Source organism: Rana temporaria, chromosome 2 (assembly GCF_905171775.1).
Source record: "Rana temporaria chromosome 2, aRanTem1.1, whole genome shotgun sequence".
NCBI classification, from domain to species: domain Eukaryota; kingdom Metazoa; phylum Chordata; class Amphibia; order Anura; family Ranidae; genus Rana; species Rana temporaria.
The window spans coordinates 145,347,387-145,370,880 of NC_053490.1; the positions used below are offsets into that span (position 1 = coordinate 145,347,387).

At 44.7% G+C, this 23,494-nt stretch overlaps 1 protein-coding gene across 1 annotated transcript in view; it reads right to left on the reverse strand.

The window, feature by feature from the left end:
- The window catches only part of GTF2F2 (general transcription factor IIF subunit 2), a 235,278-nt gene that overhangs the window by 193,081 nt on the left and 18,703 nt on the right, over positions 1-23,494 (reverse strand). Inside the window, exons 2-4 of the mRNA XM_040341279.1 lie at positions 22,975-23,048; positions 18,760-18,778; positions 9,839-9,989 (exon numbers count right to left, since the gene is read on the reverse strand). Coding sequence (XP_040197213.1) covers positions 9,839-9,989; positions 18,760-18,778; positions 22,975-23,048 — 244 coding nt within the window. The remainder of the gene's footprint in view (positions 1-9,838; positions 9,990-18,759; positions 18,779-22,974; positions 23,049-23,494) is intronic.

Consider the following 23,494-nt stretch of genomic DNA (forward strand, 5'->3'; position numbering starts at 1 on the left):
GAAAGATGGGCTGCATGGTCGAGTTTCCAGAAGAAAGCCTTAACTATACAAATGCCACAAAGTATCCCACTTACAATACACCAAACAGCACAGAGACAAGCCTCAAACCTTCTGGCACAGAGACACTTGGAGTGATGAGATCAAAATTGAGCTTTTTGGCCACAATCATAAACGCTACAGTTGGAGAGGAGTCAACAAGGCCTATGATGAAAGGTATACTATTTCTACTTTGAAATACAGGAGGTGGATTGCTGATGTTTGGGGGATGTGTGAGCTACAAAGGCACGGGAAATTTGGTCAAAATTGATGGCAAGATGAATGCAATATGTTATCAAAAAATACTGGAGGAACATTTGCATTCCTCAGCCAGGAAGCTGCACATGGGACGTACTTGGACATTCCAAAACGACAAAGATCCAAAACGCAAGGCCAAGTCGACCTGTCATTGGCTACAGCAGAATAAAGTGAAGGTTCTGGAGTGGCCATCTCCGTCTCCTGATCTCCATATCATTTAGCCACTCATTGATCTCACACTTGCAGTTCATGCAAGAACACCCAAGACTTTACAGGAACTGGAGGCTTTCTGCCAAGAGGAATAGGCAACTTTACCATCTGAGAAGATAAAGAGCCTCATCCACCAATAGCACAAAACACTTCAAGCTGTCATAGATGTTAAAGGGGGCAATACACATTATTAAGAACTGGGGTATGTAAACCTTTGATCAGGGCTAGTTTCTGTTGCGATTATGATTTAAAAAGAGTAAACACAGTTGATTGATAATAAATGGCTTCAGCAAAACACTAACCATGAGTGAAAGAAAAGTTTTTGTTTAAGGCTCCATGCACACTGAAGCTGATAAACTGCAGTTTATTGGCTTTTTGTCATTTTTTTAAAAAAGCCCATAAACTGAACTCTATGTTAGCCTATGTGCCCATGCACACATGGGCGTTTAGGGTTAATGAGCTTTGGAGTTTATTGGCTTTTTTATGAATGTCCGAAATTTGCATTTAAAGTGCAGTTTTTCGTCGGGAAAAAACGCTAAAAAACGCAAAACGCTCAAAAAAAAAAAAGCTGAAAGACGCTACACTGAAAAACGCTAATAAACGCCATTGCAAAAATGCTAAAAATATATACCGGGCAGATGAATGCTGAGTAATCTTAGGCTAGTCAGTTCTTGGAGGTCTTAAAAGGACAAGAAGAGCTAATAAATCATTACCAACATCACAGATCTGGTTGCAAATAAGGAAGGAATAACATAAGAAACAGTGATCACAGGATAAATTATGTTTATTTATGTTTTTTTATGCTTTAAGAGACCCTACTTTTATAATGGTATTAATTAGGGATGCACTGATATCGGCGCCGATACAAGTATCGGTACTTACAAAAATGCTCCGATGCTGAAAACCGATACCCGAAGTGACGTCAGTTGGGGGCGGAACACCTCCTCCTCCTCCACTCCGGCGGTGGGGTTCGGAGCAGTACACACCTTACGGTGCCAGTGCGGGAAAATCCACAGCACAGTGGGAACAGGCTTACAGCTGGCCACACTGACACTCCTGCTCCCGGCTGTCTTTTTCATTATGTAGCAATACCACGATCCTCTCCTGCCTCTGTAAACAAGAAGAGGGTGGATGATGTCATGACTCCTCCCATCCTGTTCCTGCACAGAGAGAGAGCTGGCTGGATGACTGGCCGCTATCCAGTAACAGAGAGTGGGCGGGTCGCCAAGGGAAGGAGCTGGACAGCATCAGCATGTGTGTTTCTATGTGACACAGCTGTGGAATCGTCCCTGAAAGCAGAACAGAGTAATGAGGAGAGCAAGTCCTGCAAACAGGTTAGTGTAGTATGTACAGGACAGTGTCAGCAGGGTCATCAGTCTTATACTCTAGCACCATACAGTATATACAGACCAGTCTGTGCCCCAACACTGTACTGTATATGTTATACACACACCAGTCTGTATATGATGTACTGTATGGGGTCAGTGTATAAGACGCCCTGTACTGTGCCTTCCCAACACCCTCCTAAGGGTGGAATCGGCAACCTGTCAATCGCAGGCTACCTGTCCACCGCAGACAGGTGGCAGGTAGAACGCAAACAGGTCTCCACTGCAGACCCCCGTAGGTACCGGACTGGTCCTCTACCTGCCGTCAGCCGCTCCTTTGGTTCTTCTCTCTCTGCGACCTGTCTTTGCCACTGTCAACAGCAGGGAGTGAGAGCCAGCACAGCCCAGGATAGAGGGCAGGAGGAGGAGCTGGCCAAGTAAACTTTGTAAGTTAACCTGCAGGCGATTGGAACCAAGCAACCAATCACCAACTTGTTAATATGGAAAGTCACTCAGCCAGCTCCAGCCCCTGTCCAGAACTGCGCTTTCTTCCATACTCCGCTGTGAGCAGAGGTAGGATGCAATGGAACACTGCTATGGGAGGAAAGGGGTCCAGAGATCTGCAGCAATCTGAGTGCAACCCACTCCTGGATCCCTATGGCAATCTGAGCGCAACCCACTCCTGGATCCCTGCGGCAATCTGAGCGCAACCCACTCCTGGATCCCTGCGGCAATCTGAGCGCAACCCACTCCTGATCCCTGCGGCAATCTGAGCACAACCCACTCCTGATCCCCGCGTTGCGGTAATCTGAGCGCAACGCACTCCTGATGCCAGCATTCTGAGTGCAATGCACTGCCGATCCTGGCATTCTGAGCAGAACGCACTTCTGAACTCTGCATTTTGACCGTAACGCACTCATGGACCCCGCATTCCGAGTGTAATGCACTCATATACCCTGCACTCTCTTGTAATATTTATTTTATTTTTGTACTCACAAACACACTGCGATTGCAATCTACATTTGGGGTCAACAATGTATCATCACCCGCAATAGTTCACAAAAGGCAGTGCGTTTTGAACATGGTGCAGAAAACACACATAGAACATGCCTTTCTGGCACAATATTCTAGTGTGAACAGGCCTTAGCAGGACACTGTGCCCGGTGATCTTTGACTTCATCAGTGTTGTTCAAGTAACTCTCCATCTCTCTAAGGTTGCCTACCCCTGCCTTAGGGTGAACTGACTCAGGCTGCTCTAAAGCTAAACATGACCATACTGCTCAAATAGGGGTAGCTATGATATCCTTAGGTTTTGATGGGTCTTTGGGAACAGGGCTCCACTGCAAGCAGACCATGGCTCCAAACTTCTATAGCACCATGATGCTAACCTAATAAAATGTACTGTACCAAGGAGTCAACTGATCTGGAAAGCTGCTAAAGCTAGGAACTTGTTAGAAAAGAAAAAAAAAAAGTAAGCTTTCCTCAGTATAGAGAAGAGATCGATCGCCTTAGCAAAAAAAAAAAAAAAAAGCTAGGAGTGATGCCACTGCAGCTTTTTTTGCCAGTGTCCAATCACCTAAAAGGTAGTTTGCATATAACTAATGGTCAAGACTAAGATCTGCGTACTGCAGGATTAAAAACAAAAAAACACACACATTTTACATGCTAAATTTGTATTACCTGTGAAAGGTATTTCACAAAACACATCCAATATCCATCAAAACAAATACGCTGTGGAGCAGGTTTTCATTAAGGATATGTCTGTATTTTGCTCCATTTAGATTTCCCTTAACCCTGACCAGTCTCCCAGTGTATGCTGCTGAAAAACACCCCCACAGCATGATGTTGCCACCACGCTTCTCTGTTGGGATGGTATTGGGTAGGTGATAATCTGTCTGGTTTCCTCCAGACATAACGTTTAGAAATGAGGCCAAACAGTTCAATCTTGGTTTCATCACACCAGAGAATTTTGTTCCTCGCAGTCAGAGCGACCATTAGGTGCTTTTTTGCAAACTCCAAGTGGGCGTTCATGTGTTTTGCACCGGGGAGAGGCATCCATATAGCCAAGATCAGTGGAGGGCTTCAGTGATGGTTGTCCTTTGTCCTTTTATTTGAGGAGTCATGGCACCAATTTAATATACGTACCAGAGACATTGTTTTGTAGTACATATATCTGATAGTCCAATTCCCCCTTCCTGTTTATTTCTGCGCAGTATATCATAAGCTATTCTGGATTTCCCATCTTTCCATATGAAAGATATAAATGCTTTACGTATTTGTTTAAAGAAAACTTGTGGGATCGACATTGGTACAGTATTTAAGAGATATGTTATTCTAGGTATAATATTCATTTTTATTACGTTAACCCTCCCAAACCATGTCAGGGAGTGGCCTTTCCATCTCTGGAGGTCTTTCAATACCTCTACTATTAATGATCCATAATTACGCTCATACAAAAGTTTTGTATTTGCCGTAATATGAATTCCTAAATAGTGTAATGATTCTTCTTCCCAAATAAACGGGAGGTTATTCTTCAGAGATGTGGCCATTACAACCGGTACATGGCTTGGCAGTACCATAGATTTCTCAAAATGTATTTTAAAATTAGACAGTTCTCCATATTTCTGTACTTCCATCATCAGTGCAGGTATGGACTCATGAGGTTTGGAAAGGTAAAACAGCAGGTCATCTGCATATGCAGAGACCTTGTGTACTTCTGGACCAATGTCGACCCCAGTTATTCTCTTATTTTCCCTTACTTTACATAGAAAGGGTTCTAGCACTGTTGCGAATAACAATGGTGAGAGGGGGCACCCCTGTCTAGTGCCATTCCGTATATCAAAGTTGTCCGAAAGACTCCCGTTTACCTTAACCCTGGCTCTAGGGTTAGCATATAATGCCAATATCCATCCCATCATCCGCTCCCCAAGACCTATTCCTTTTAATACCTTTTAATACCTCAAAAAAAAAAAAAAAAGCTAGGAGTGATGCCACTGCAGCTTTTTTTGCCAGTGTCCAATCACCTAAAAGGTAGTTTGCATATAACTAATGGTCAAGACTAAGATCTGCGTACTGCAGGATTAAAAACAAAAAAAACACACATTTTACATGCTAAATTTGTATTACCTGTGAAAGGTATTTCACAAAACACATCCAATATCCATCAAAACAAATACGCTGTGGAGCAGGTTTTCATTAAGGATATGTCTTTGCTCCATTTAGATTTCCCTTAACCCTGACCAGTCTCCCAGTGTCTGCTGCTGAAAAACACCCCCACAGCATGATGTTGCCACCACGCTTCTCTGTTGGGATGGTATTGGGTGAGTGATAATCTGTCTGGTTTCCTCCAGACATAACGTTTAGAAATGAGGCCAAACAGTTCAATCTTGGTTTCATCACACCAGAGAATTTTGTTCCTCGCAGTCAGAGCGACCATTAGGTGCTTTTTTGCAAACTCCAAGTGGGCGTTCATGTGTTTTGCACCGGGGAGAGGCATCCATATAGCCAAGATCAGTGGAGGGCTGCAGTGATGGTTGTCCTGGAACTTTGTCCGATCTCCACACAGGATCTCAGTCAGAATAACCATCGGGTTCTTAGTCACCTCTCTAAGGCCTTTCTCTCACAATTGCTCAGTTTGGTCGGGTGACCAGCGCTTGGAAGAAACCTAGTTGGGCCAAACTTCTTCCATTTGAAAATTATGGAGGCCACTGTGCTCTTGGATCCTTTAGTGCAGAAGAATTTTTTTGCAGCCTTCACCAGATCTGTGCCTTCCAATAATCCTGTCTCTGAGCTCTGCAGGCAGTTCCTTTGACCTCATGGCTTTTGCACTGATACAGTATGCATTGTCAGCTGTGAGGCCTTTTAAAGAGAGGTGTGTGTGTGTGTGTGTGTGTGTGTGTGTGTGTGTGTGTGTGTGTGTGTGTGTGCGCCTTTCCAAATCTCCAATTAATCTAATTTACCACAGGTGTACTCCAATCAAGGTGTAGAAACATCTCAGCAACAACCAAGAGAATGGGAGGCATCTGACCTAAATTTCAAGTATTGTTGTAGAGAGTCTAAATACCAAGGCGATATTTCAGTTGTTTATTCATACATTTGCAAACATTTCTAAAATTCCGCTTTCACTTTGTCATTATGGGGTACGGAGTGTGGATTAATGAGGGGGAAAAAGTGAATTTACACAACTGTAGTAACAACCTCCCCCTGATTCAGCAAACATTGGAAACCCCAAAACAAAACAATCACCATGAGGCAATATACAATAAATGCTGGTGTACCCAGTGGAATTTTAAAAGAGGGGGTAAACGCGCATTCCCTGGGGACACTCATGTGAGAGCTCTCCCATGTCCTGCTACTATGTCCATTGACACAGACAGAAGGACTCGGCCCCGCCCCCGGGTCCCACATCATTGGATTTGATTGGCAGGAGCCAATAGCTGCGCTGCCATCAATCTATCCAATCAGGACCCGAGACACTGGCTGGAGCTGGTGTGCTTGTCCCCGTCGCTGGAAAGACCTGCTGCATCACAGGAGGTTTTTCATCTTAATGCATCCTGCGTTTGATTTCGGCACCAAATTCGGTGGACCTCTAATAAAAACCACAAAGCCTCACTGATATTTTTTTTAGAAATTACAGTCCGTTATAATAAATGGTTTTAAAATCTACAACATTTGACAGCATGCCAACTTGGACAAAGGCTACAGATAAAACAAAGCCCAGAGCAGAAAGTGGTCCTTGAAATATCATGCAATATAAACGAAGGATCATACAACATTCCAAATGTGCTTTCCACACGCAACAAACAGGCATGTAACATTTTTGGGCAACATTGCTCAACAACCACCTTCGTGCAAATAGAACCTTATTTAAAACATAGATCATCCAGGCAAATGAGGGTGCTGGGTTATTATATTAGAAAAATTGCCCACAGCATCCAAGCGTTAAAAAATAAATCACAAAAGAATGTTTCTTATTATAAAAAAACATTTTCTACACACAAAACACAGGAGACTACTTCGCTTGATTTCTGATTAAATTATTTGCCATTGAAGAACAAAAAACAGAAATTACAATGCAGATGTATTATGTAGCAAGCAATTAATTATTTTACAAAATTGCTACTTTGAAGAGAAAAAAATTATTTTTTTCATCATACTTACCTGTAAAATTATTTTCTTTGAGTACATCACCGGACACCGAGTTAGGCCAATATTCATTACCTACTGGGTTATACGCCATCTGGTAGACAAAGTCTTAGACAGGAAGTGATCCCCTATATAACCCCACCCACACAGGAAGCACTACAGTTTTGTAGCAAGCACCGAATCCTCAAAAAGAGGGGAGGTACCTCTGTCTCCCATGATGTACTCACGAGAAGAATCTTACAGGTAAGCATGACGAAAAAAAAATATTTATCATACATCACGGGACACAGAGTTAAGCTAATATTCATTACCTACTGGGATGTCCCAGAGCAATAGCCTTGAGGGGAGGCAGACCTTATACAGCAGCCTGCAGTACACTGCGGCCGAAAGCCGAATCTTTGGCTGCTCGAACATCCACTTGATAACATTTTGTGAACGTAAACACTAAAGACCAGGTAGCAGCCTTACAAATCTGAGCCACAGATACCTGAGGGCGAAAAGCCCAGGAGGATCCTACACCCCTGGTAGAATGAGCTCTCACCCTAAAGGGAGGAGCGTTACGTTTCAGACCATAGGCCTGAATGACCAACTGGTGGACCCAATTTGCAATGAAAGCTTTGGCAACTACCAGCCCCTTCTTGGGACCTTCTGGTAAAACAAAAAAGGAGTCTGGTCTGCTTACACTACATCCAAGGAGTGCAGTCGTTTCTCTTCCGCCGAACAAGCCAGAGAGAAAAAAAAAAAAAAAGAAGATCGCAAAATAATGACCTGATTTAACTGAAAGGCCAATACCACATTTGGCAAGAAGGATGGAATAGGGCGCAACACCACCTTGTCATCACCTTGTCATGGTGAAGAATTGGGTATGGTTCCTTACATGAAAGGATAGCCGAGGTAATGGCCATCAGGAAGGGTAGCTTGCGTGACAGCAAGACAATGGAATTTTTTTGATAGGCTGGTTGCAGACAGCACCAAATTGAAGTCCCAAGGACATATAGGTGAAACGATGGGGGGAAAGCAAACGAGTTGCCCCCTGCATAAAGGTTCGGACCAGCGAATGGGAAGCTAAAGGCTTTTGGAAGAATTACTAATAGGGCCGAAATATGACCTCTGATTGTACTCAAAGCCAATCTGATTTCCACAGCTGACGGTAGAAAAGAGAATTCTCCCAATCATATATTTCTGGAGAATTCTATTTTTTGGCTTCACACCAAGCAATTTAAGTCTTCCAGACCTCATGATGGATCTTCCTAGTGACTTCTTGCCTAGCATTTACTAGGGTAGACATCACTGGTCCCAAGATTCCATGATCCTTTAGCACCCTGGCTTTAAAAGCCATGCTGTCAAATTTAGAGACTGTGAATTAGGGTGGAATATAAGACCCAGAGACAGTAAATCGGGGTGGCGTGGAAGAGTCTATGGCCAGTCTATTCATAATCTCACAATCTTTGGGAAACAGGGACTTCTGGGCCAGGCTGGTGCCACCAGGAGGACTGGAACTCCCTCTCTTCGAACCCTGCGCAACAAATGTGGAAGGAGAGGGATCAGGGGGAAAGCATAAACCAGGGAATGATGACTCCATGGAACTACCAGAGCATCTGCTATGATTGCCAGGGGATCCCTTGTTCGGGACACAAACTGATGTTGGATGCCAATAGATCGACAACAAGCTACATCTGGCCATCCCCAACGCTGGCAAATTCCCTGGAACACCCTTGGGTGTAGGGACCTTTACCCCGTGCAGATCTGCTGGCGGCTGAGATAATCTGCCTTCCAGTTCTCTACTCCCAGAATATGGACCTCCGATAGAACTAGCACATGTCCTGGGCACTATATATATATATATATATATATATATATATATATATATATATTATATATATATATATATATATATATATATATATATATATATATATATATATATATATATATATATATATATATATATATATATATGACCAAAGCTAAATTTTAGACAACAAAATCATAATTAACAAGAATTCAACTACAGGTGAGTCTAATTATCCATTAAACAGGTGTCCAGCAGACAGTTGATTATAAAAAGGGCGTTACTTAACCACTTCAGATCTGCGCTATTGACAAAAGACGTCAACAGCGCGGCTCTCAAGTGCCGGGTGGACGTCTTTTTAAAAGCATTACCCACGCGTGCCATTGGGTGGCGCGCAGCGGGTAAACACTGTCCCAGCGCATCACTGAAGAGCCGATGCGTGTACCTGGCGGCCGCGATGTCCGCCGGGTACACACGATCGTCGGTAACACAGCAGGGACGTGGAGCTCTGTGTGTAAACACAGAGCTCCACTTGCTGTCAGAGGAGGAGAAGATCGATCTGTGTCCCTTGTACATAGGGACACAGCATCGGTCACCGCCCCCAGTCAGCCCCCCCCCACAGTTAGAACACACCCAGGATACACATTTAACCCCTTCCTCACCCCCTAGTGTTAACCCCTTCCCTAATTCTGCACTCTGGTTATGCCGCTTCCCTTACTAGCATTTTCTTGACTTTACAAGTGGACTAAGACAACTTTAAATGCAAAGGTACAAATAATTAGCTGCTGTACCATTTTTTTTATTTTTATTTTTTAACAAGAACCCTTTTTGTTAATGAGCGACCACTGTGCTACTTTAACCATTCCACACTTAAGAGGTTATAACAATGACTTCTGGCAAAGGACGGCTACAAACCAGCTCCAGGACAAATGCCTAAGCAGTCAACAGTGGAAAATTTCAGCCATGTTTAATGTAACCCAAAGCCAAGAGAGAAAAAGAAAAAAAAAAAAACATTTGGATATAGAAATGCACAATAATCTAGTAATGAAGAAAATTAAGTTTGTAATGTTACCTGTTAAGCTCTCAGTAAATACCGTTAGTGTTTGCCCTCCTACGCCCTGTAACTGAAAAGGATGTTCCCTTGGTGCAGTAACAAAGGATGGGGCTGGCTTGCCTCCTATATCCTGAATGCTGGCAAGCTCTTCATTCAGCGTAAAAGACACCTGCAATACCACAAAAATCAAATGAGCAAAAAATATTTGTATTTCACACTGTCATTTTATAGAAAATATACACACACACACACACACACACACACACACACATGAGTACACCCCTCACATTTTTGTAAATATTTCATTGTATATTTTCATGTGACAATACTGAAGAAATTACACTTTGCTACGATGTAAAGTAGTGAGTAAACAGCTCGTATTAAAAGTGTAAATTTGCTGTCCCCTCAAAATAATTCAACACACAGCCATTAATGTCAAAACCACTGGCAAAAAAAAAAATAGTACACCCCTAAGTGAAAATGTCCAAATTGGGCCCAATTAGCCATTTTCCCTCCCAGGTGAAATGTGACTCGTTAAGTGTTACAAAGTCTCAAGGGTGAATGGGGAGCAGATGTGTTAAATTTGGCGTTATTGCTCTCACTCTTGTCACTGGAAGTTCAACATGGCACCTTAAAGAACTCTGAGGAACTGAAAAAAAAATAATAATAATAATAATTATTGCTCTACATAAAGATGGCCTAGGCTATAAGAAGATTGCCAAGACCCTGAAACTGAGCAGCAGCACGGTGGCCAAGACCATACAGCGGTTTAACGGGACACATATCACTCGGAACAGACCTCGCCATGGTCGACCAAAGGAGTTGAGCGACATGCTCAGCGTCATATCCAGAGGTTGCCTTTGGGAAATAGACGTCTGAGTGCTGCCAGCATCGCTGTAAAGGTTAAAGGGGTGGGGGTCAGCCTGTCAGTGCTCAGACCATATGCCGCACACTGCATCAAATTGGTCTGCATGGCTTTCGTCCCAGAAGGAAGTCTCTTCTAAAGATGATGTACAAGCAAGCCCGCAAACAGTTTGCTGAAAACAAGTAAACTAAGGACATGGTTTACTGGAACCATGTCCTGTGATCCAAGGAGACTAAAAGGCCCATACACACGATCAGACTTTTTGACAACAACGGTCCGATGGATGTGTTTTAAATCGGACAATCCGGCCGTGTGTATGCTCCATCGGACAATTATTTTCGTTTTTTCAACAGACAAATGTTCGCTGTGCATGATCTCAAACTTTCCGGGCAACATATGTCCGATGGGAGTATAATCCGATCGTGTACACAAGTCAGCTCAGAACCAATGCTAAAGCTCAGACAACAATAGCAGAAGTTGCCCAAAGGGTGGCATTAAAGGGCTGAAAAAACATGTGATTTGGTGAAAGGTGGCTGAAAATGTTCTGCCGTGTGTATGCAGAACAAGTTCACGGCCAACAACCATTCGGGACCAAAATTCACGGAAAAGTCAGATGGAAGTCCGATCGTTTGTATGAGGCTTAAGATAAACTCATTTGATTCAGATGGTGTCAAGCGTCTATGGCGGCAACCAGCTGAGCGAATCGACTCCATCCTGAATGTTTGCACTTTGACAAAGCAATTGAGGGCCTTGAGGTCCAGGATTGGACGGACCCCATCCTTCTTGGGGACTACAAACAGATTGGAGTAAAACCCCTAAAACCGTTCCACTGAGGGAACCGGCACAATCACTCCCCTGACCAGCAGATCCAGGACAGCCCCTGACAGATCCTTCAGGTGATCCGGAGGAAAAAAATCTGTTTGGTGGACAAGAGAGAAACTATCTTGTACCCCGAGGAAACTACCTTGCAAACCCAACAGTCGTAAAGAAGAGACCTCCACCGAGCCACGAGTTCGCAAAGCCGGCCCCCCACCCGAGATGTGGGCGGGGGCAGACCTTCATGCGGAGGCAGACTTACCCGCAGGCTTGTTGGGCTTGCGGTATCAGGGGCGCTTTTGGCATTCAGTGGACGCCTTAGCACCCTGGAAACGTTTTCCTGCCGCCCTGGGAGGTGCTGTACTGAGAGAAGTGTTTTTAAACACTAAAAGTGCTGTTTTTTTTCTGCCTAGTCTCTCCTAGAAGGAAGGTATATAACCCCTAAAGTCAAAAAGCGTCCATGAACGTAAGAGAAATTATATTTTCTACTTTTTGTTACAAGAAGAATCCAATAAACTCAATTTTAGTCATTAAGGCCCTAGGGAAGGACACTATGGGCACGACGGGCCTGTCTTTGTCTTCTTGGAGGCAGCGGGACACTAATTGTGCGTGCCACCTCGCCAGCTTGAACTGCACTTATGAGACTCGCTACGTCACCAAGTGTTACTGCAGTGCTGGATGTACGTCAAGGGTGTACTAGGCTGCTGGTGCTTGCCAGTTCACCAGAAGGATGAGTGGCACTAGTACTTCTCTGCTCTGCTCCATACAAGAGCCCTGTGGTTCTTGCACCTCAACAACAGCAGAAGATTGGGGTCGGCTACGCCTGACCTGGGCAGGGACCACAAATCCGTCATCGGAGAAATCTGTCATGGAGCCACTGTTGTCTACAGGATCGTATTCTGAGCCTGAATCTGACAGGTGAGCGACTTCCGCTTCAATATTTGTCATGCTCAGAAACGTGTAGGCCTCTTCACTACTACTGTACCTTCGATTTGCCATTTTGGGCTCTAAATTTACTGGTATAGTAGCAAGATTCACAGGAAAAAAAGCACCTAGGCTGTCAGCAACTGTATCAAACGCTACCAAAAAAAACTGTTAGCGATCACAGGGATCAGGCCTGACTCTGCGAACACTGCATTTATGTGTTTAGTGACAGTGATCGATTGATACTGCACTTGGGTGGGCTGGGAGGAGGGGCAAAACACAGATGCTAGCAGGTATCTGGGCTGATCCCGCTAATCAGATATTGATCCGTTTAGATACTATACCACTAAGGGAGGTGTATGCTTCATGCGTGGGTGGGTGCTAGCGCTACTGGCACTAATCTGACGCTGCCCGGGGCGACACAGACCCTAAAACCTAACTGATACCACCCACCGGGCGATCAGGGGGTTAAACCTTTATTGGGTAATAAACGGCGGGTGCTCTGATGCTATAAAAAAAAAAAAACTAACCAGCGTCACCCGTAACACTTATACAGTGATCACTGGTGAAAGGGTTAACTAGGGGGTAAAAACCTTTTATTAGGTAATATATGGGGGTACATGATGCTATAAAAACCTGACGTGAACCTAAATAACTAACTGGCTAACTAGTGTGTCACCAGTGACACTTATACAGTAATCACTGGTGACTAGGGGGCAATCAGGGGGTTACAACCTTTATTAGGCAATATATGGGGGTATGTGGCGCTATAAAAACCTGCACTAACAGGCTAACTAACGTCACTTGTGACACTAATACGGCGATCAGAAAAAAAGATTGCTTAGTGATACTGGAGACGGGATGAAAGGGTTAACTGGGGCAATCAAGGGGGATAAACCTTTATGGGGGGGGGGGGGGTACCCTACACCTAAAAGGGGCCTACCACTCACTGCCCTAACACTTTTTACAGTCACAAATGACACCAAATGCAGCGATCAGTAAATAAATGAACACTGCAAATCGGTGACACAAGTGGCGTCACTAGGGTTGGTGTCACCTGGTGCGGTAATACTTGGTGACACCCCCACCCCCTGGCACTAAGCAGGCTAGTGCGTCGGTGCGGCTCTCCCCCTTAACCTACCACAATGGATGGAGCTGGGATGGAATTGGGTGGATGGATGGAGCCGGGATTGGATCAGGGGAATGGATAGAGCTGGAATGGGATCGGGGAATGGATGGCGCGGGGACAGGATCAGGGGGGAATGGATGGCGCGGGGACAGGATCAGGGACAGGATCGGGGGGGGGGGATGGATGGCGCAGGGACAGAATCAGGGGGGATGGATGGCGCAGGGACAGAATCAGGGGGGATGGATGGCGCAGGGACAGAATCAGGGGGGGTGGATGGCGCAGGGACAGAATCAGGGGGGATGGATGGCGCAGGGACAGAATCAGGGGGGATGGATGGCGCAGGGACAGAATCAGGGGGGATGGATGGCGCAGGGACAGAATCAGGGGGGGATGGATGGCGCAGGGACAGAATCAGGGGGGGATGGATGGCGCAGGGACAGAATCAGGGGGGGATGGATGGCGCAGGGACAGAATCAGGGGGGGATGGATGGCGCAGGGACAGAATCAGGGGGGATGGATGGCGCAGGGACAGAATCAGGGGGGGATGGATGGCGCAGGGACAGAATCAGGGGGGGATGGATGGCGCAGGGACAGAATCAGGGGGGGATGGATGGAGCAGAGATAGGATCAGGGGGGGATGGATGGAGCAGAGATAGGATCAGGGGGGGATGGATGGAGCAGAGATAGGATCAGGGGGGATGGATGGAGCAGGGATAAGATCAGGGAGGATGGATGGAGCGGGTATGGGATCAGGGGGATGAATGGAGCCGGGATGGGATTAGAGGGATAGCTGGAGTGGGTGGGTATGGGATCGGAGGCTGGGTGGAGCTGGGAAGGGATCAGGGGAAATGGATTGAGGCGGGATGGGATCGGGGGAATGGATAGAGCCGGGATGGAATCAGGGGGTTGTATGGAGCGAGGATAGGATCAGGGGGGATAGATGGAGTGGGGATGGGATCGGGGGGATGAATGAGCGGGTATAGGATCATGGATGGGTGGAGCTGGATGGGATTGGGGGGTGGATGAAGCCGGGATGGGACCTTTGATTTGGGGGAGTCAAACTTCATATCTGCACCCCCTAGCACCTATTCTCTAACCCCCCTAAAATAACTCCTGGCAGCATAATTGTTACCTGCAAATGCCCCCCCACAACCACTATGTCCCCCTCCTTTGCAATACAGTACTCCTGTAGCATACCTCAGAGAAGGTGCTGACTGTAGCGTGGATGGTGTCACATGGTGCCTGTGTAAACTTCCCGAGCTGAGGAGAAAGCAGCAGTGAGAAGAGCAGAGTTGTGGCCGCGCTGTGTCGCCGTATGTGTGGGGACGGTCGGACCCCAGGCACCCAGTCAGTTTCTGCCTCACTCCCTCCTCCCCCACTCTCTCCGCACATGGCAAGGAGCAGAGGAGTTTCCGGAAGGGAAGGAGCCGCGGCACCCCTCTCAATGCGGCGCCAGTCTGAGCCGGGTGTCACCCGGGTGCGGGCCGCACCCCCCTAGCAACGCCACTGGGTGACACTGTGACTGGGGGTGAAAAGTGTGCCTACGTGTAATGGTGTCAGTGTACTGTTGGTGCAATTACTTGTGATGTCTTCTCTCCTCAGGCACCGGTCGAAAAGACCGACACGAGGAGAGTGACATCACTTCCTCTGCCTGCGTTTACACTTTCACAAGCAGAGGAAGCATGTCATTCGTCAGGAGCGACCGCGAGGGGGTGGTCATAAATCAGTGGACTCCCCCTCAGGATGGATCGCTCCTGCAATGATGCTGACCGCCTCGGGCACTGGGGGGGGGGGGGCGCCATCACACCTCCCACCCGCAGGAGGGGAGTAACGTACATATATGTTACTCTGCCTGCCCGTGCCATTCTGCCGACGTATATCATCGTGAGGCGGTCTTCAAGTGGTTAATGAACAAAATGGGAAGTGTGAAAGTTGTGGTGGAACTATCCTGTTCTAGTTAAAAATCCTCTGTGTAGAAGTCTGAATAAGTGTTATTTTCTTGATTTACATGGTTCAGTCTAGGTTCACACTGACAGCAAGATTGAAATAGCGCAAGTTCAGCTGAACTCGCAAAAATGTAATTCTCGCATTCAAGTCCGACTTCAGGAGCGATTTCAGAGACATCTGTGCGGGTTCATGCACAAATGTCTATACTAGTCGCCCCCCCGAAGTCGCCAAAAGTAGTACAGAAACTACTTTTGGGAATTGGCGCGTCGCCGCAAAGTTTGTAGCTGCTGACTTTTAATTTTTTTTTTTTTCTTCAGGCAGAACTCCTCTCTAAGCATGAAGCAACAGCATTGCTAAAATACTTTAAACTGTTTGTCCACAACGCTACTTTTTTACCTTATGAATTCTATACAGTCTCGATTTGATTTCCAGAAGTTCCAGGTAGTACGCATGCATAATGCACGGCAGTTGTACATAAAGTGACATTCCGCTTGGACACATGTCCCACAATTCCTAGCACATCTTTGCAAACACGCGCTCCGCGTAACAATCAATACAGGAACCACCGTCAATCATACAGGTGGACAACACAAGGGAAAGTTGACGGCAATGGAGGTCATCCGCTGGGAAAATATGTCGGCCTCAAATGTTCAAATGCTTCAGCTTTGTTACCCTATGGTAGGCAGGTTTCTTTTACAAAAAACAAAAAAGTTTTCTACAACTGCTTCTTAGGCTACATTTACAAGGCCTCCTGCTTTTGATTTATTTAAAACGCTAGAGAAATAGTTAAAAAGTATAAACAAACTTAATGCTTCCAAGATAAATTTCTCCTGCAAGTAAATGAACTTGAATTTAGATGTTTTCAGATGAATTCAACATCTAGCCTGAACCTGGGAGTATTCTACTTTCTCTAACACACAGCTAAACTGCAGGTAAAACAGTGTGAATAAGGTTACATGTGTTTTGGCCCGACAATGTGCAGCTGCAAGAACCCCAGTAAAGGGGGGAGGGGGGGAAATCACATTGATTAGCTGTAGGAAGCAGACCTATTAACCACTAGGCGACCAGCCACCCAGCCGTCGTCATACTGTGGCATGTCGGCTCTCTCCCACAAATCGTCGTAGCTGTACGTCAGCCCTTCAAACAGCTAGAGCAGGCGCGCACTGCACGGCGGGGGAGCCGATGCGCGTGGCCAGCGGTTGCAATGACCGCCAGCCAAACGCGATCAGGGGCACGAGAGACAGAATGGGCATGTGTGTGTGTAAAAAACACAAATCCTGGTTATGTCAGAAGAGGAGAGACAGATCATCTGCTCCCACATGGCAAATGAGGTTTAATGTAGAAAAATTTGAAATAATGTATTTGGGTGGCCAAAATATGAATCTATACACTGGGGGGAGAATCTCTGGGGGAATCTTGGTTGGAAAATGACCTGGAGGTCCTAGTACATGATGGGCTCAGCAATGACAGGCAATGCCAAGCTGCTGCCAACAAAGCAAACAGAATAATGGCATGCATTAAAAAGGGGATCAACTCTAGAGATAAAATGATAATTCTCCCACTGTAAAAGACTCTGGTCCGGCCGCACCTGGAGTATGCTGTCCAGTTCTGGGCACCAGTCCTCAGGAAGGATGTAGTGGAAATGGAGCGAGTCCAAAGAAGGACAACAAAGCCAATAAAGGTTTTGGAGGATGTTAGTTATGAGGAAAGGTTGTGAGCACTGAACTTATTCTCTTATCTGGAGAAGAGACGCTTGATAGGGGATATGATTTACATTTTACAAACACCATACTGGTGACCCCACAATAGGGATAAAACTTTTTCGCTGAAGGGAGTTGAACTATACACGTGGCCACTCATTAAAATTAGAAGAAAAGAGGTTTATCCTTAAAGCGGAGGTTCACCCAAAAATCTACTTTCTGCCATTAGATCCAGCATACTGCTGACATCTGCAGCATGCTGTTTTTTTTTTTTTTGTACTTATCGTTTATCAGCCGTTGTTATCCAGCCCGAGCGGGGATTTCTGTGGGGAATAGGCGTTCCTAAGACAAGCGGATTTGATTGACGGGCTGCTAAAGCGCGTCACGCCTTCCGAAAATACCCAAAGTCACACTCGGGTGTTTACGGCGCCTGCCGTGTAGAGCTGACTGCGCAGGCGCCGTAAACACTCGAGTGTCACTTTAAGTATTTTCGGAAGGCGTGACGCGCTTTAGCAGCCCGTCAATCAACTCCGCTTGGCTTAGGAACGTCTATACCCGGAAGGAATCCCCGCTCAGAGCCGGATAACAAAGGCTGATAAAACGATAAGTACAAAAAAAAAAACCCAGCCTACTGCAGATGTCAGCAGTATGCTGGATCTAATGGCAGAAAGTTGATTTATGGGTTTAAACTGCTTATAGGGTTCTTTACTGTAAGAGGGTGTGGAATTCCCTTCCACAGACAGTGGTTTCAGCGGGGAGCAGTTATAGTTTAAAAAAAAAAAACAATTAGATAAGCACCTGAACGACCACAACATACAGGGATATACAATGCAATACTGACATATAATCACACACGTAGGTTGGACTTGATTGACTTGTGTCTTTTTTTCAACGGAACAACGATCTGGCTTCTCCTCTAGTCAGTCACATCCCCCCACAGTAAGAAACACACTGAGGGAACACATTTAACCCCTTGATCGCCCCCATTTAACCCCTTCTGTACCAGTGACATGTATACAGTAATCAGTGGCTATTTTTAGCTCTGATGGCTGTATAAATGTAAATGGTCCCAAAAATATATCAAAAGGGTTCCGATCTGTCCGCGCAATGTCTCCGTCCCGATGAAAATTGCTGATCGCCGCCGTTAGTAGTAAAAAAAAAAAAAAAAAAAAGCCATAAATCTATCCCCTATTTTGTAAACGATATAACTTTTGCACAAACCAATCAATATACGCTTATTACGATTTTTTTTTACCAAAAATATGCAGAAGAATATATAATCGGCCTAAACTGATGAAGTTTTTTTTTTTTTTTAATGGGGATTTTTTTCATAATTGTCTCTCTTTTTTTTGGTTATAGTGGAAAAAATAAACGCAGGAGGTGATCAAATGTGTGGGAAAAAGGACGTCAATTTTATTTGGGTACCACGTCACACGACTATGCAATTGTAAAATATGCATGTCATTGTCAGGCTGAATGAGGCCTTAGAAAACCATGGAAAATTACAAATTGTAAATCTTGGTCATTGCATAGGTTTACCAACAGAAATTAAACGTACCTCAGTCTTTCCTTGGTTTCTGCAGAAAAAAAAGGGAATAGTACATTAGAGAAAAATTTAAAGAAATGCAATTTTAATAAGCGTATTAAGGAAATTCATTCAAGGACTATGGAAAAGCCATCAAAGATGGTAAAAAAAAGCGAAACATTGAAAAAAAAAAAAAAGAAAATCTGAGGGAGACTGAAAAAGATTAGAAAAAAAAAAACAACATTGTCACATAAAAGGCAATATAAATTAAATAGGCAAATGTGCAGGACATTTATATAAAACACACTGTACATCAAGGCAATCATTTAGTAAAACTCCTTTATACTGCTTCCACTTAAAAAATAAAAAAAAAAGGCTCTATAAGACACTATAGGATCAGGATCAAAGAAGAAACAGTAGGAGCGGGTGTTCTGGGGGACAGCTGATATGACCTTTTGCTGGAAAGCCACACAGACTGGGCTGCAGTTTAACACACATTATCTAGGTAAGGGGTGGAACAAGCTAAATAACCTTTTAGATTTGAAGTGCATTAAAGAGGAACTGTAGTCTGATCACAGAATTTGAAATAAAAACATCTTTTTCATTCTGAAGCTTCACTCCAACCACTTTGCATATACTGTGATTCTGTACTTGCCAAATATGCTGCAGAAATCTCCCTCCACTACACTGAGTCTGGCTGCACCTATTTTAACTGTGGGCAGCTGAATCTGCTGCCTGTTCACTACCTGAATTTACACAGACACACACCTCCATCTCTGCAGCTTTTCTTGGCCCTCTTATGACTCAGAGAGAGATGTGCATGTCGTCATAAGCCTAGGATAATGGCCAGACAAGAAAAAGGAAGTGGGCTGTATAAGGCATTTACTGGCAGAAAAAAAAAGGTTTTACTATCCAAAGTTAAAACAAGGGCTGAAGATTTAATACATGGAGAAAAAAAAATTGACTGAAGGTCCGCTTTAACTCCTAATATATCCATACAAGTAGCTTTTAAAAACAGAACACCTTATCTCTGCCTTTTCTCTAAAAGGGTTTTGATACACTATATAGCCAAAATGCTGGGAACATCTGACTATCACACCTATACGAGCATGGAAATCATACAGTGTATATAAAAAGTCTACACACCCCTGTAAAAATGTCAGGTTTCATCAATCTGGGAGGGAGAAGCCCAACAATGGCACCGGCTGGGAGCTTGTAGTAGGAGCTCCGGATACCCCTGTCAGCTAATGGTGTAATAAGCTAACTGCCCCCCTACCCCGTTCTCTGCACCGCCTTCCCCCGACTCTGGCAAGCAGAGGAGCCAGAGGAGACATACACTGCTGGGCAGCACCTGAGAAACAGGAGTGGAAGCCGTGGTCCCGAGTGGTGAGCATGGGATCAGGCGCATCGTGAGGGGAGGAGTGAAGCGGAATCCCATGCATTCGGGGGAGCTCGGACACCTCAGTGATACTCTGGAGAAATTTGGCGGTGCTTGCTGTTATCAGGGGAAACCTGAAGAGCCCGGGGAAGAAGGCTGCCAATCACTTGGGAACAGAGTGAGGCTGGAGTACCTGGGAAAAGACAGACAAGTGGAGTAGCCTATGCAGATAACCCTGAGACCGCCCACCCCCCCCCCCCCTCCTTTCTACAATGAAACCAGTGAACACTACCCCTTCTATTGGTTATTACTCGGGCTAATCTGGACTGAAGAGCTGTAAAAAAAAGTGGGAGCGGCGAGTACCTGGCAGTGACCCTGCATTATCTTGTACAGATAGTTTAGACTATGTTAAATCTGGAGTTAAGAAAGACATATTGCATTGTTGTACAGCCGTATACTGTAAACTAAAACCTGCAAAAAAAAAAAAAGAAGAAGAAGACGACGACGGAGGCTCACTACCACATGTTAGTACTAAGAGGAATAAATTAAATAAGAAACTTATAAAAAGAAGGGCAGAGAATAAAGAAGAGGTGTGGACAAGGACCAGAATAAATAAGAAAGTAGAATGAGGGGGAGAAGAGGAAGAGTGGTGGCAAAAATCACCCAAACCAAGCCTAAGCCCCAGTTCAATAAAAAAAAAAAAAAAAAAGTATAAAAATGACCCAAGGGGGTAATATGGAAAAACAAAACACCAGAAAACCAACAAGGGAGCCAGAGGGAGACAAACAGAAGTAAAAGGAAAAAAATTAAAAAGTCAGAACAGAATATCTCCAACTTTCCCCATCAAGAATAGAAAAGGATCTTGAACTGGATCTTGGAAAGATGACATAAAAAAAAAAAAAAAAAAGAAGGAGCAACAACTGAAGGCCCATTTACCAACAAAAATAGAAATGGCAGTCGTGTTTGCGACCCTGGAGAACTCCCTGAAAGTAGAGATGACAACAATACATAAGGTCTTGGGACACATACTTTACAAGGGTAGAAGAAATAGAAGAGAGATCGCATAGTCATACACAAATAAAATAATTAAAAGGAGAAATTCAAGTTTTAAAAACTGGGAGCTAGCATATAGATTTGAAGACCAGGAGAATCGACACATAAGGAAAAAAATCTGAGAATATGAGGCCTACCAGAATCAAAGCAAGGTGAGGACTTAACAGAAAAAAAACATGAAAAATATTTAATCCCATATTGGGTAAAGAAACAACAAATCCGATAAAAAATTGAAAAACTCCATAGAATCAGAAGACCAAGAGCTATAATCAATGGAGATCCCAACCCTGGGCAAACAATTTCTTGGGCAATGCCTCCCATGCAAATTTGCTCTCCACCACAACATTCCAAGAAAAACACACACATAAACATATGCATTAAAGTGGAGTTCCACCCATAAATATAACATTACATCAGTAGTTTTAAAAAAATGTCATTAGTCCTTTACGAAATGTTTTATTTTTTTTTAGATGCCTTCAAAGTGTTGTTGCTAGGCAGAATAATTAATCTTCCCACTTCCTGCACCTAGGTGCTTAATGCTTCCTAACCTACACCGCACAGACTCCTGGGAATGTAGTGGGCGTAACTTTCCAGGAGTCTTTGCATTCCCCAGTCTCAAAGAATCATGTGACTTGGACAGCACAGGTGCTGAAACCTGATCTGACACTGCTTGTGCAGCACTGAGCATGTGCGAGATTTGCAAGGCTGAAATCCAGGAAGTCATACAATCTGGCTTCATGATGCCCACACTTAAGATGGCCCCAGTCAATTTCTATTTTATAAAGTGTCTAAATGCTGTAACAACCTAACAAAACGGACCTTAGTTTACAGACCAACTTTACTAGAATACATTAAGCTTGTGTATTACAGGGGTATTTATATTTAAAAAGTGAAATTGTGGCCGGAAGTCCGCTATAAATTGTATTGTAACTAATTTCTGCCCTCATGTTGTGAAGCACAAACTGTTGGCGCTATATAAAAATATATATTATAATAATAATAATAATAATAATAATGAGAGGAGAGATAGGGGAGTCTACGATAATGGGTGTGGGGGGGGACAGATGGAGTCCACGATGAGTGGTGGGGGACAGATAGAGTCCACGATGAGTGGTGGGGGACAGATAGAGTCCACGATGAGTGGTGGGGGACAGATAGAGTCCACGATGAGTGGTGGGGGACAGATAGAGTCCACGATGAGTGGTGGGGGACAGATAGAGTCCACGATGAGTGGTGGGGGACAGATAGAGTCCACGATGAGTGGTGGGGGACAGATAGAGTCCACGATGAGTGGTGGGGGACAGATAGAGTCCACGATGAGTGGTGGGGGACAGATAGAGTCCACGATGAGTGGTGGGGGACAGATAGAGTCCACGATGAGTGGTGGGGGACAGATAGAGTCCACGATGAGTGGTGGGGGACAGATAGAGTCCACGATGAGTGGTGGGGGACAGATAGAGTCCACGATGAGTGGTGGGGGACAGATAGAGTCCACGATGAGTGGTGGGGGACAGATAGAGTCCACGATGAGTGGTGGGGGACAGATAGAGTCCACGATGAGTGGTGGGGGACAGATAGAGTCCACGATGAGTGGTGGGGGACAGATAGAGTCCACGATGAGTGGTGGGGGACAGATAGAGTCCACGATGAGTGGTGGGGGACAGATAGAGTCCACGATGAGTGGTGGGGTGAGAGATGGGAGAGTTCAAGATGATGGGGGGGGGGGGGGGGGTGACACAAAAACTCCTCAACCATATTCAGAGCCAAGGCTTGACGTCACCAACAAATGTAAACTGAGCAAAAAAAAAACGACTTACTTGGCAATCCTAAGCTTTCCCACTTCACCTTTTCCTGTTGCCTTCGCCCACTGCTGTGCCAGGTATTTTGGAAGCTGCAGAGAAAAAAAAAAAAACACATCAATTTCATTAAATAAGCAGTTAAAATAAAACAAAATACAACACCCACTTACCCCAGAAAACTTTTCTGATACTTCTATGTGAACAAAGAAATGATGACAGTGTTTAGAAATGCAGATGACCCAAATGTTTGTTCTTTAAAATGTAAATGTCTAAAAAAGCTATATTTAGACATTGCATATCTGTCTCGTTCAGCTGATAGATGTCTGTTCTGTTTGCATTTCAAAAGAAACATTTGTGGAATAAATGGGAAAAGCATCAAAGCATCTCAGTGTTTATCTGCTTAGTGCCAATTTCCAATCACAGATCTGCAAATGGTAAACTGGATGGCAGGAGTACATTTCAGCACTTGACATCACCAAAGGGAATATAACTCAATTCCCTAGTTTAGTTAAACTGCTGTTTTACTTAAAAATATGCT